Source organism: Pangasianodon hypophthalmus, chromosome 7 (genome assembly GCF_027358585.1).
Source record: "Pangasianodon hypophthalmus isolate fPanHyp1 chromosome 7, fPanHyp1.pri, whole genome shotgun sequence".
Taxonomy (NCBI): Eukaryota; Metazoa; Chordata; class Actinopteri; order Siluriformes; family Pangasiidae; genus Pangasianodon; species Pangasianodon hypophthalmus.
The window spans coordinates 12,488,692-12,503,934 of record NC_069716.1 but is presented as its reverse complement, the minus strand read 5'-3'; the positions used below and the strand labels follow the sequence as shown (position 1 = coordinate 12,503,934).

General features: G+C 41.0%; 1 protein-coding gene across 8 annotated transcripts in view; it reads left to right on the top strand.

The window, feature by feature from the left end:
- btk (Bruton agammaglobulinemia tyrosine kinase) overlaps nucleotides 1-15,243 on the top strand; it is a 55,000-nt gene that overhangs the window by 28,763 nt on the left and 10,994 nt on the right. For all 8 annotated transcript variants that reach the window (XM_026940674.3, XM_034305794.2, XM_026940667.3 and 5 more), the window contains one exon: nucleotides 3,509-3,591. In XM_026940674.3, the coding sequence (XP_026796475.1) occupies nucleotides 3,509-3,591 (83 nt within the window). The remainder of the gene's footprint in view (nucleotides 1-3,508; nucleotides 3,592-15,243) is intronic.

Genomic DNA, 15,243 nt, shown 5'->3' with positions numbered 1-15,243 from the left:
GGCCTTTCTCAGTAGAAACTGAGCATCCCTCTTGTACACAGGCCATGATGATGACTTCTGTTATAGAAGCTGAGCATCCATCCTGTACATAGGCCATAGTGATGACTTCTATCACCCAGTGGGCCAAACTCTGCTTAGACAAGGGAGCAGCTCATGTCTTCATAGCTTGACAGATACATAACTGGTCTGACAAATGAACAGCTGCCATGTGGTTCAAATAGTACCATAAAACAAGTACTGGACACATAAGTGAATCTTTTGACCTTCAAAGTCATTCACCTGGTACACAGACTTGGATGACAAGACCTTGGACAGGAACCCAGTGTTCAGCCTTTTCCAGCTACCACCATGTGCAGGTCAAGCTTATCACCAAAGTGTGCAATTCCCCCCGCCTTTGTGCTGAGGTGATCGCCAGCAGAAAAGTTGTTTTCAGAGATACCCACTTCAGACTTTAATGGTGCGGCAGAGCAGATGAGAACTTGCCATTATCCAGTAGTCCATGCAAAAAGGCACCGGGTAGTGCACAAGGTCCAACTGGCAAGGCGCACATTACTGGTTGAGTTTCCACCTGATGCGTAAAGCCAGTGTACTATGGGCTCTAGGACTGGTATGTCATCATCAAGCGTGCTCCTAGGGAGTCAAACCCATATATGGAGGTAGTCTAACCAGGGTTGCTGAATCTCTCGGTTCATCTGTGACAATTCCACCCAGGTCCACCCAGGAAGAAATTTGCCAGGGTGTTACACCCACTTGTAAGTGTAACTGCTTCCACGTGAGGCAGAGAGTGTTTTTGACCTTGTGCCACTCTAGTGATTTATACACCTGAACAACACTCTGGGTCAGGGTCGCTTTCACTGAGATTGCATTTTTGTTGACTGAGCCTGGGGTTCACCGGCAGGTTTATTGACTCACCCCTGACAGCCCTCAATAGGAGCTCGGACATAGCCATTTGTGTCTGGCAAGTGTTGTGACATCTGGATAGACATCTCTGCCACAAGGATAGCTATGAAGGTATGTACTGCACAGATTAACAGACTGGTCTTGTGTCTGCGTGGCATGAACAATTTAGCTGTAAAAGGGGAGGACTTTTCAGGAGTTCTGTCAGACCTATTTCTCAACAAGAAATTACACTGAGTAGAACCTTGTTATGAATGATGGGGTCCACTTATTTTAGGTCACGTTTTTATTTTCTTGGCTCACAGGTTCACTTGCATGCTGCCAGCAGTGTGGGCTTTGCCAGCCCCACTTTGCACTGTGCTTGTACCAGAATTCCTATGTGTGGCTTCCAATCCAATATCAGCAATCTTAGCTGAGCCATGTCTGAAATCAATGTCTCCACACACTCAGAGAGAGCCTCTAGGCATTTAGGTACCAACCCCAAACATATACTGAATTGATGGGGAGCTTTCTATCAATGATACCATGTGCCCTGCTGTCAGAAGAGAGGCTTTGATCAACTCTTTATTGGAGGCACCAGCCTCTACTGATTGGAGCAGCTTCTCCAGTGCTAGCTGAAAAGTCACCAAGAATTACCCAGGCATTTCAGGTGCATGGAAATATAAGCTTTCATAAACCAATTGTCAGTACTGCCTGTCCTGGCTCCAGCTCTGTAAGTACCAACAGCAACATGGTGCCACATAGAGCCTGTGGCACCATGTTGGTTTTGGCACTTACAGAGCTGGGGCCAGGACAGGCAGTACTGACAACTTGATGTCCTCCATGTCTGTCCTGGCTCCAGCTCTGTGAGTGCCAAAACCAACATGGTGCCACAGGCTCTATGTGGATATGCTGCTCTTAGTGACTCTATGTGGCTCAGGCTCTATGTGGCTATGCCACTCTGAGCCACAGGCTCTATGTGGCTATGCTGCTCTGAGTGACATCTGTGACAATAAGTCCACCCAGGACAACATTTCCGTATGCTCAGAGAGAGCTTCTAGACAGGGCAGTGGAGAGAGAAAAATAACAATAATAACTCGTATAGTGTGTGTCAGATTGAATCACTAGCAAGCTAGCAACAGCAACCTAGCTAGTGTGAACTAACAAGCTAAGCAATAATTCACATCCAGTGCTCTGACAGAGAGAGGAATGGATACACTCAATCAGTTTGTCCCAAGAATTAGTGGATGGGTGAAGCGAGGACTAACCGCCGCCTCTACTTTATGCTTTTGGCCCCAGAATTGAATAATGTCTGGCACCACCAGAAACTCATGAACATCACCGTGCACACACCTCACTCTCACCAATCATGCATTACTCAATGCCCTGCATTGATTCAGGCTTTGGCGGACAGACGTCTGGTTACAACCCAAATCCACCAAGGACTGATGTGTACTTCCTTGTATACTCACAGGTATGCAGTATGTTCCCGCTTGATTGGGGGAGGCTTGTGACACGCGAAGATCAATCCTGATCCTGGAAATGCCTGGAAGTGCCTCCTCATGGTGCCTGGGCTTTGCCCCAGTCCTGGTGGGCATGGACAGTTTCACCTGTGTGGACAGAGAGGGACCAGGGGGAGACATGAGGGAAGAAACCAAGGGAAATCAGTGGGAAAAATGAGTCTGGGATGCTGGTTTTGGGACCCTGGCACCTCAGTCACAGAGAGCTTGAACTCAGAGAGAAACAGAGAGAGAGAAGAACAAAAAAAATCACCTTAGATTCCACCAGGTGGTCCTCTGCTAGCTGGATAGCTTCCATTAGTGATGCCAGTCGGTGGCAGTGGACCCATTCTGCGGTTACAGTTGGCTGCCGTGCGCCGAACTGTTCCAGAACCACCAGGCCTAGAATTCCCTCAATGTCCCACTCCTCCACAAGCATCCATCGCCGACAGGAGTGCTTGAGCTGCTGTGTGAATGCAAATGAGTGGCCTACCTCATTGAGTGACAGGGACCAGAAACATCATCAGTGTTCCTCCAGCGTTTGGCCAATCCTTTGCATTACTGCCTGTTTGACACTTCGGTACTCCAGCTGCACATGTGGCAGCAGATGTTGGCTGGCAAGTTCTGCCTCTCCTGACATTTGGAGCACCTGTTGGTCGTTGGCCTGCTCCTGTGTGATGGCCTCAAATCGCAGGTGGGCCTGATATTGGGTCTGATGGAGGCTGGTGAGAGACTTAATTAGTTCACTGAGCAGAGAGGTTTCCAGCTGCTCTGCCTCCAGCTTTCTATCTCTCTGGCTCACTGAGTCACTGAGAAAAACAAAGAACATACTGTAAAAGTAACCTTGCAGTAATCACCTAGAGGTGAGAATCATCACACATTACCTGCCGGTTCAACCCGACTCCTCTCCGTTTGCTGCTGATGCTCAACTATGCCCCTGTTGCCACAACTAGGTCACCATCAAATCATGACTTTGTAGAAGGTCTTAGCATGGTGCTCATGTGCGTGACAGCATATCCAGATGTTAAGCACTTCTTATGGTGGTTAGGAGGGGTGAAATAGAACTCTTATTGCACAATTATGCTATCATTAAACACTTTGCTAAAGGTTTTGTAACATTGTTTTATATACAGAATAAAGATGGTGGCTTTCTGGTGCGAGACTCGGGAAGATACACTGGAAAATATACTGTCTCCGTTTTCACCAAGGGCATTGGGTGAGCATGATATACACAATATGAAAGCGTTAATATAAAAAGTGGAATTCACAGAATTATACATGTAAATGTATGCAGACTTGGAAGAAAGATTGTAATTTTTCTAAGGGAATTACTGAATGAAGTGTCAGACAGTCAAGTCCCCTTACACCAGAGGCCACATTTCATTTGGCCTACACAAACTTGCAGAAAATAATGTTGAAACAGTCCATAGAACCTGCTACTCATCGTTTTCACAGTATTCACACCAGACATACACTGTAGTGATTGTGCAAGTTCCATGTGCACCACTGAAAAGCTTTTGTGGGCTCACATTTTCACAGCTGTATGCAATCAACACCTGTCCGCAATTTTAAAAAATTCAGAAACATGTCAGATGACTCAGTGATTGACTCTAAATCCTGAAATGTATTACCCGGTATAGAGACCTACAAATATGTTGAAAAAAAGAAAGTATGATGTAACACAAATATGAGAGAGATGGGAGACTATAGGAAAATATTTATTCTTGGCAGACATAAGCATGTGTGAGTTCTTCTTATATTTCTATCTTACCATTATATTTTTTGATATTTGGAAAAAGGTCTATGATCACATTTTGAAATTATTAATGAAGGAAATAGTGCATTTTTTAACTGTTTACAGTTGCATTTAATATTACATCCACGAGACTCGTTTCTTCATGACAGATGAGTCTGCACTTTCTGGTTTCTCTGTAACATGACAAGCTTTGGATTTTTTTGCCTCATTCAAGAGAGAAAAACAGGGAGGCTGTTGAGGGAACGGCTATACATAGTTGCCATAACATAAGTAGTAACAGGAACTATCTCCATATCAATAATAATATACTTGTCTTTGTTAAAGAACAACAAATTTTAATCAATTTATTATTAGGCTTAGATTATTTGGACTGTCTGCCATGCAAGTCCCTGTGACTGAGCTGTTATATGAACAATAAAGTATTAGAATGAGTGCATTAATATAAACCTATCGTTTATATTACAGTCATAAATAATCAGAACCAGTGCTTCTACAGAAAATGAATCAAACCCTTCTGATTTGAGAATTGAATTGCGCTGTGATATAATTATTGCAAGCAACACAGAATTTGTGTTAAGAGAAAAATAAAAAGAATTATTTGTCTATTTTTTGGGTGCGACGTCATAGCTCATGTATGTTGTTACCAACACACACACACACACATATATATATATATAACTTCAGCCATAACATTAAAACCACTGACAAGTGAAGTGAATAACATTGATTACCTGGTTACAGTGGCATCTGCCAAGGGGTGGGATATATTAGGCAGGATGTGAACAGTCTGTTCTCAAAGTTGAGGTGTTGGAAGCAGGAAAAATGGGCAAGCGTAAGGATCTGAGCAACTTTGACAAAGGCCAAATTGTGATGGCTAGATGACTGGATTAGAGCATCTCCAAAATGGCAGGTGCTGTTAGTACTTACCAAAAGTGGTCTGAGGAAGGAAAAGCGGTGAACTGGTAACAGGGTCATGGGCTCCCAAGGCTCACAGATGCTCGTGAGGAGCAAAGGCTAGCCCGTCACAAAAGAGCTACTGTAGCACAAATTCCTGAAAGTTAATGCTGGCTATGACAGAAAGGTGTCAGAACACACAGTGCATTGCAGCTTGCTGCGTACAGAGCTGCATAGCTGCAGACCAGTCAGAGTGCCCATGCTGACCTCTGTCCACCACCAAAAGCTCCTAGAATGGGCATGTGAGTGTAAGAACTGGACCATGGAGCAATGGAAGAAGGTGGCCTGGTCTGATGAATCATGTTTTCTTTTACATCATGTGGACAGCTGTGTGCGTGTGCGTTGCTTACCTGGGGAAGAGATGGCACCAGGATGCCATCTGGGAAGAAGGCAAGCTGGCAGAGGCAGTGTGATGCCCTGGGCAATATTCTGCTGGGAAATCTTGGGTGCTGGCATTCTTGAGGATGTTACTTTGACATGTACCACCTATCTAAACTTTCTTGTAGCCCAAGTACTCCCTTTCATGGCAACGATATTCCTTAATGGCAGTGGCCTCTTCCAGCAGGATAATGCACCCTGCCACACTGCAAAGATTGTTCAGGAATGGTTTGAGAAACATGACAAAGAGTTCAAGGTGTTGACTTGGCCTCCAAATTCCCCAGATATCAATCCAATCGAGCATCAGTGGGACATGCTGGACAAAAAAGTCTGATCCATGGAGGCCCCACCTCGCAACTTACAGGACATAAAGGATCTGCTGCTTCCCATCATTCTGGTACAAGTTAATCTTGGTTTCATCAGTCCAAAGAATCTTATTCCAGAACATGGGAGGCTTTTTTAGATGTTTTCTGGCAAAGTCTAATCTGGCGTTCCTGTTCTTGAATGTTACCAGTGGTTTGCACTTTGTTATAAACCCTCTGTATTTACATTCATGAAGGCGTCTCTTGATTGTAGATTTTGACAGTGATACGCCTACCTTCTCCAGAGTATTCTTGACTTCTGTTGATGTTGTGAAGGGGTTTTTCTTCACCAAGGAAAGGATTCTGCGATCATCCACTTTAGTTGTCTTCCATGGTATTCCAGGCCTTTCGATGTTGTTGAGCTCGCCAGTGCTTTCTTTCTTTTTAAGAATGTACCCAACCGCTGATTCGGCCACACCAAAGGTTTTTGCTATCTCTCTTACAGATTTATGTTGTTTTTCAGCTTAATGATGGCCTCCTTCACTTGCATTGAAATCTCCTTGGACTTCAGATTGGTAGCTCCAGTCGAACAGCTGCCAAATGCCAACTCAATACCTGATATCAAATCCAGACCTTTTATCTGCTTCATTTGTCTTGAAGTAACAAGGGAATGGAGTGCACCTGGTCAATTAACTTCTTGTCAGTCAATTGTCCAAATATCTTTGAGCCCCTGAAAATGGAAGTACTTTGCTTAAAATGGCTGTAATTTCTAAATGGTAAATGCCATATTTTTGTAGAACCTCTTAAAATAAAGCTGAAAGTCTACACTTCGTTCACATCTTGATTATTTTATTTCAAATCCACTGTGGTGGTGTATGAAGGCAAAATCACAAAAACTCTGTCATTGTCCAAATACTTTGGGACCTGACTGTATAAATACACACACATAGATGTGCAGAGTTCCCTCTGAGAGTATTTGAACAGCAAGGCAAAAAGATGAATATGGAAGTACAGCTCAGAATTTCAGCTTTAATTTCCTGATATTTACATCTAGATGTGTTAAACAACATAAAACATGGCACCTTTTGTTTGAACGCACCCATTTTTCAAGTGATCAAAAATAATGGAACATGTGACTGACATGTGTTTCTTGTTTATCAGATGTGCTTTGTTAGATTGATTGTTTAAACAATTAATAGTGCTGATTGTCTACTCTTGGTTTGAGCCCTGGGTTTCTCCTTTGAAGACTGCATTTGTTGTCAAAAAGGGCACACCAACATGAATACCAGAGAGCTGTCTATGGGACAAAAGCAAGCCATTTTGAAGCTGAGAAAAGAGAAAAAAATAATCAGAGCCATTGCACATGCATTGTGCATAGACAATACAACAATTTGGAATGACCTGAAAAAGAAGTACTAACAGACATCAAACAGGTTGCCCAAGGAAACCAACAGCAGTTGATGACAAAAACTGTGAGAACCATGAAGAAAAACCCAAAAACAACAGGCAGTGACATCAACAACAACCTCCAGAGGGCAGTGGTGATAGTATCACAATCCCTGGTGTGAAGAAGACTTCAAGTACAGAAATATAGAGGCCATACCACAAGATGCAAATCACTCATCAGCAGTAAGAATCAGAAGGCCGATTGGAATTCACAAAGAAATACAGATGAGTCACGAAAGTTCTGGAACCAAGATTAACCTCTACCAAAGTGACGGAAAGGCCAGAGAAATTCATCTAATCTAATTGGGAGGAACATCAGCATGCATGCTGTCTTTTACACCAGAATAATGCTTCAATCAATTGCAAAGGGTGGAAGGAAACATCTGGAGACAGGATGTTTACAGTAGATAAATTATATTTGCAGAAGCTTTTCAGATGGAGAAAGTATTTAGGTCATTTATTTGATAACATATCCAGAGAGGCTTAACTCACTGTATGTTAAAAGGATCTTCGTATGACAATGTGTACCGCTTATCTATCTCCTTATGTACATTCTGTCCACTTATGTCATGGCGTTACATATCAGGTCAGAACATCCTTGTACAGAATACACTCACAAATAATAAGAATCAGCATAAAGACAAAAAAACAGATTTTAAGCATAAGAAAAAGTAAAGGAAAATCAAATAATTCCACACAGCAAGACAATGACCCAAAACACACTGTCAACATATCAGAGGAAAAAATGGAAAGTTTTAGATTGGCCAAGTCAATCACCAGACCTTAACCCAACTGAGCATGCATTTCACCTCCTGAAGAGGAGACTGAAGGGAGAACCCCCCAAAAACAAACAAAAACAACTAAAAGAAGCTGTGATACAAGCCAGGAAAAGGAAAAGGAAAAGGAAAAGAAGAATGCAACAGTTTGGTGCTGTAGGTGGGTCACCAGCTTGATGCAGTTATTGCAAGCAGGGGATATGCAACCAAATATTAAGTGCTATTTACACTTTAATTACTTTTGCTCCGTGCAGTTTCAAATGCCGAACAAAATTTATCATTGCTTTTGCTTTTGATATTCTTGAACCACAGGTTCTACATGTTGTAACCCTTTTTATTGCAAACAAACAAAAAAAAGTCACATTCATGTTTGAGAAATCACAAATTCCTTAGCTTACTCACACTTGGAACCTTCAAGGGAATCAATAGACTCAAGGATCTTGATATGACGTTGAGCAGTTCAAAAGTTATGAGCAGTTTTATGAAATGTGCTAATTACAGCACCACCTAGAGGTGAATTTAGACTAAACTTCTTGGAGACCCCGAGGATGAGACCCTTCAGTTTGGTAAAAGTATGTCACACTGTTGCTGAGATATGCTCTCATTCCTGTTTGGCGGTGTTGCCAAAAAAATTGTTTGCACTTTATGGAACCGTCCCTTACATCAAAAATATAAGAAAAAACTTTTTTCAGAGTGGTGTCACAATGCTGCATGCCAAATTTGGTGGTGATTGGACAAGCATTGTAGGAGAACAAGCAAAAAAATTGGTTTCTGAAAAAATTTAAAATGGCCAAAATTCAAAATTCCTGTTTGAGAAATCATGAAAATCATTACATCCACAACATCAGCACCTTGACGGGAATAAAGTGGAAAAAGTATCTCGAAAGTTTAGTGGTTAAAAAATGACAAGCAATCTTAAAAATGTGTTCATTATAGCACCACCTAGAGGTGAATTTACAAAAACCTACTTCAACACCCTAAGGGTGAGATCCAGCAAAGTTTGGTCAGAATATAACACACAAATTCATTTGTGTGTTATGGAGGAAAGTGCCATATACAAAAAAAATCAAAGATGCAACTTTTTTTGGGATAGTCTTATGATTATGTTTGGAGAAGTGAAGAAAAAAAAAATTCAAAATGGCAGAAAATCCAATATGGAGGAAAAACACATCATGGGATCCGTTGAACTCACTTGACCCAAAGAATCAGAGGAATGTGGTTGCAGAGGTATTATTGTAAACATATGTCCATTTTGCCTGGGGATAGAGGGCTTGAGCGGCATACAACAAAATTGCTGTGAAGGTAGCTGAGACTGTCCTGTATCATAAAAAGCATATGAAGCTTTCTATATTCCCATGGGAAATATAAATAATAATAAGTAGAAAAAGAAGAAGAAATAAGAAAACATACAATTATTATAGGGTGTCTACACATCTTCGGTACAGGGATTCGTAAATATAGCCTTAAGCGGTGATCTGCAGGATCCAGGCACTTTTGGCAAATAGTTACCCCTGTAGCCAGTTCTTGCCAAGATACATAGAACAATAAAGATACCATACATGAACATACTTGATTGATGATTGAAAATCCAGTTACAGATTAACAGGTTGATGCACACCATATTTCAGCTCAATTGGACTTTTGGTTTCTGAGAAACAGATTTTAGGACTTAACTCCATCCATAACTCCTTAACTCCAAAGACAAACCAGAACAGCAGACTTGGTATCGTCAGGTGCACAGAGACAAAAGTGACTGTATACTTTGCAAGGTAGTGGTTGAATGAAAGTCTCTTTTCAAGAGTCTGTGTGTGTGTTTGTGTGTGTGTGTGAGATTGGGAACAGGTGTGCTTCATCAAAATTGTGATGGTGATTGTGAATGGGGCAGGGTGTGTGAGTTCTAAAGTAGTCCGGGGTGGCCATGTTTGTAGGCTGCGGTGTGTGTTGGGAAATGGACTTTGCTGACTGGGTTGACCGGACAAGTGATATATGAATCCACCTTATTTTGCACTGCAGAAGCGTTAAATGTAGTAACATAACAAAGGTACCGTGAGTTATTGCTGTTATGTGTTATGATGATGCCATTATTAGTAGGCCAAGCACCAAAGGTGCATAGGCACCCTATTGTTTTTCTATGTTTTCTTATTATGGGGCCTAGCACAGAAGGTGCATAGGCACCCTATCGTTATTCTATGTTTTCTTCTTCTTCTTCTTCTTCTTCTTGTTAGTGTGTCTATGGCAGCCCATAGAACTGTCTGATAAAAAGCTGTGAAATTTGGCTCACTGATTGGGGAGGGTCTGAGGTATATTAAGTGTTGCCAACGCTGTAGCGCCACCATCGGGTCAGATTTAGGCCTAATTTGGAAGTACATTTGTGGTCATAACTTTTGAACCAAATTGTCCAATTTAAAAGCCAGGCATCCCTGGATTCCCTGGGTTGAGATGAGTTCAATGTGTCATACAAAGTCAATTTCTGCCTTAGAAAAATTAGATTTTCTGCCATCTTGGATAAAAAAAAAAATCTACTCCTAAAAATTTTGTCCAATCATCACCAACCACATCATCTTCAGAGTAAGCCTCACAAAAGTTTTCAATAGAATTTCGAATATTCCAAATGGTTTGTCTGTAAAGGGCCAACGAATCTGACGGTGAAACCGCCTAACAGAAATTGAGGCTGTATTTCAGCAACGACTTTGTGCACTGACACAAAACTTGGTAGGCACCTTCAGGAATATGACCTGAGGCTATGCAACAAATTTCATGATAGCACCACCTGCTGGTCAAAAGTTACAATAACATGCCAAAAATGCTTACACCTAACTGCCATTTTTGCTACTCCTCCTTCAAATTTTGTCCAATCTTCACCAAGTAGGTCCATCAGGAATGATTTTGCAACAATCAGGCACTTTGAGTAGTTAGCCATTCTCAACTCTCATTCATGAAATTGCCATTGTACAGTCAGGTCCATAATTTGACCAGAATTCGGTATTTGGACAGTGACACAATTTTTGTAATTTTGCCTTTGTATGCCACCACAATGGATTTGAAATGATGCAATCAAGAAATGTAGACTTACAGCTTTAATTCAGGGGGTTTAACAAAAATATTGCATTAATCATTTAGGAATTACAGCCATTTTTTACAGAGTACCTCCAATTTCACAGGCTCAAAAGTAATTGTACAATTGACTGATAAACAGTTTCATGGCCAGGTATGGCCTGTTTCCTCATTACTTCATGGGAAATTAAGGAGATAAAATGTCTGGAGTTGATTCCAAGTGTTGAATTTGCTAGCTGCTCAAGGGAACTTTCATTATGCTGTCCAAAGAGCTGTCGATACAAATGAAGGAGGCCACCATTAGGCTCAAGACCTATCTGAGAGACAGCAGAAACTTTAGGAGTGGCCAAATCAAGAGTTTGGTACATTCTTAACAAGAAGGCATGCAGTGGCTAGCTCAGCAACACCAAAAGGTCTGGATGACCACGGAAGACAACTAAAGTGGATGAATGCAGAATTCTTTCCATGTTGAAGGAAAGCTCCTTCACAACATCTAGCCAAGTCAAAAACACTTTCGAGGAGGTAGGTTTATCATTGTCACAGTCTACAATTTACCTCAAGATGCAAACCACTGGTAACACTCAAGAACAGAAAGACCTGGTTAGACTTGCTAAAGAACCTAAAAAAGCCTGACCAGTTCTGGAACAAGATTAACTTGTACCAGAATGATTGGAAGAGAAGATAATGGAGAAGAAAAGGAGAGGCTCATATTCAAAGAATACCACATCATGTCAAACATGGTGGAGGCAGTGTTATGGCATGGGCATGTATGGCTGCCAATGGAACAGGGTCACTGATGTTTATTCATGTGACTGCTGATCGAAATAGCAGGATGAATTCAGAAGTGTATAGATCTGTACTTTCCACTCAGATTCAGTCAAATGCTGCAAAACTGATAGGACAGTGCTTCACTGTGAAGATGAATAACGCAAAACATACCGCGAAAGCAAGGGCTTCTTAAGGCAAAGAAATTAAATATTCTTAAATGCCCAATGACCTCAACAAAATTGAACATGCTTTTTTACTTACTGCAGACAAAACTGAATGCAGAAAGACCAACAAAGCATCTCAAGGGAGGAAACTCAGCATGAGGCAGTCATTGACTGCAAAGGATTTGTGTCCAAGGATAAAAAATAATATTAAATAAAATTAATTAAAATTAAATAAAATCCTAATATTTATGATTGTTAGTTTGTCCAATTACTTTTGAGCCTGTGAAAATGGAGAGGAAAAAATAGATGAAGTTTCTAAACTGTTAATGCAATATTTTTGTTACACCCCTTGAATTAAAGCTGAAAGTCTACACTTCAAACCATCTTTATTGCTTCATTTCAAATCCATTGTGGTGGTGTACAGAGGCAATTTTGAAAATTATGAAAATTATGTCACTGTCTGAATACTTATGGATTTGACTGTATTATGGGTTTTGAGGATTTTCCTGTACCCCTAATAATAATGGTAGTAGGTATCTGATATGATGCTGGTTTGAGACATTCAAGTGGCTGGATTATTCACGATTATCCCGATTATATGGTAAATCAATTCCAAACAGTTCCTTCCTTCTCCAATCTTCATATTTTATGTACTTAGCTCTCCCATGCAAAAAAATAATGTGTGGAAACAGTCTATTTAGAAGTACTTTTTTAAAAAATTTTTGATGGAGATGAATCTGGGCTCAGCCTTGGATGCTTAATAGTTCAGCTGATAATAAGCACTGCATCCCCAGTGGGTGAATATAGACTGTTCTCAAACATGAGGTTTTCATGTGCTGACTGTGTGTTTGATGCAGTGCGCATGTGCCAGTGTCAGGTATATCCCCCACCATAACAACCATACTAATTCTATTATGCATTCAGCTTAAAGTCAACAGTCATACTTAATATGCATGCGCAATACACCTTACTGAAGGTAAGTAAAGTTACCAGCTACTAAATAAACTTACCGAACTTCATAATCTTAGCGCTCAGTGGTTCTTGTAACGTGCAAGTCTGTTATTCCTCTCACAGTAGCTGCATCTCTTGCTTTTTCGGTGCTTGTGAATGGTGCACTCTGCTTGGTCAATCCAATCAAGCTTATTTAAAGGGACTACAGCCTCTTTAACACAGACGATTATCTCTGCTTAGAACAAAAGTCTATAAACTCACATCTCTTGCTTTTCCTGGTTATGTATGCACACACACACACTCCAGGATCCATAATTATGCCATTATCCGAGTATATAGTATTTGGTAGGCTACAACCCCCATCATCAAAGATCCACTTGTAGATTAGCATAGATTTTCAGATATACCGAGTACACAATGTTTCAGATCAACTGGTTCATGAGAAACAATTATCTGACCTTAGCTCCTGCCCTTATGTTTGACCACACTCCACACATCACCTCAGAATCTTGTCCTGTATAGGTGTCTCAGGTGTCGTGCAAAACCATGCAAAATGTCATGAGGTAGAGCTGTTTGAGTAAATTATACTCAGGTATTTTACTCAGGGTCACACTCTACTAAGTAGCTTGACATCAAAATTGTGAATATAGGATAAAAATCCAAGGACAGGTTCTCAGAAGTAGGTTTTGCATATATGCAATTTAGCAAAATGTTTTTTTAGCAAAAAACATGCTTCTCTATAGCACCACCATTAGGCTGATCAGGCTCATCTCTCTTGCCTGAGTAGGGGGAGGGAGTACAGTACTATGTACTGACCGAGTTTCATGTCTGTACGGTTTGGTCTGCATGATGTGTTAAAATGTAACACAAGCCTTTTGACATATAAACTGTTTGTTACTGGGGTGCCCATTGATGCAAATATATCAAAACTGGCAGGACACATTAGCAATATTTTTTTACAGGTAAAAATTTGTAAGAATTGAAAATAGAATCAAAGGCAACTCTTTTAAAATATGATCCTCAAATGGCAACCCTGACAATGTGGGCCATTCTGGCCTTTGTCACAGAGCCTATTTATAATTATTAAATTCATAGTCAACTAAACATTATGTAAAACAAGACATGCAAATGGATTTTATTGTTATTTTTCTGCTGTTTTTAAGTCATTAAAATAATTTTTACAATAGTCAGTTAAATATTATGCTTATGTAGTTTGTCATTTATGTAGTATTCTGTAGTCTTCTGATGCATGTTTATAAATATTTGTAGATATATGTTGCCACTGTGTGGTGTAATATGATAATGTACATATTATTTTTTTGTTGAGCCTCATTAAAAAAAAGATTTCAACTTAACTCTGCCCCTATGAGTGACTACACCTTGATTCAGTTCAATTCAATTCAATTTTATTTGTATAGCGCTTTTAACAATGGACATTGTCACAAAGCAGCTTTACAGAAATAAATGGATTAAAAAAATATATTGTAAATACGTGAATTTATCCCTAAGGAGCAAGCCAGAGGTGACGATGGCAAGGAAAAACTCCCTGAGACAATATGAGAAAGAAACCTTGAGAGGAACCAGGCTCAAAAGGGAACCCATCCTCATCTGGGTGCAACGGATAGTGCAGTTATAAATAAATCCCTTCTATTATTGCCATTCATCACAGTTTTCGCAAGAAGTCCGGTTGGTTAAAATCTATCCACTGTCCACTAATGGAGTCCTGAGTATGAAGGTGCTCATGGCAACTGCAGCCCCAAAGCCACCAAGGCAATCACAGTTGCAAGCCATTACAGTACGGCGCCCCATATGTGATCCCCAAGCCATCTCCACAGACCCCAGGTTGCACCATCCCCAGCAATCCAAATGGTTCTTCATGCCGTCCATATGGGGCCACCCCCAGCAGTAGCGAGCGAACTCAACTGATGAGAACGCCAACCAGAAGTAGGGCATCAGGATGGGTCAGGCAGGTCCGGGGAGCAGGATCACTGGCATCTCAGAAGTAGCATGTGTAGCTCGACAGAGAGTGAGAGAGACAGAGAGAGATGGAGAGAGAGGGAGCGAGAGGGAGAGATTGTTAGGTAAGCTTTTGTCCTCTAATGGTTAAGGACAATGTACTTTACGTGCAGAGTGCAAGCAGGGACTCCGGCAAAACTAGCTATGAAAGCATAACTAAAAGGGAGAGCCAGAAGCTAACACAGACATGAGGGCACCATATTCACAAAAGGCTTGACTAAACAAATATGTTTTCAGCCTAGACTTAAACACTGAGACTGTGTCTGAGCCACGGACACTAAGTAGAAGGCTGTTCCATAACTG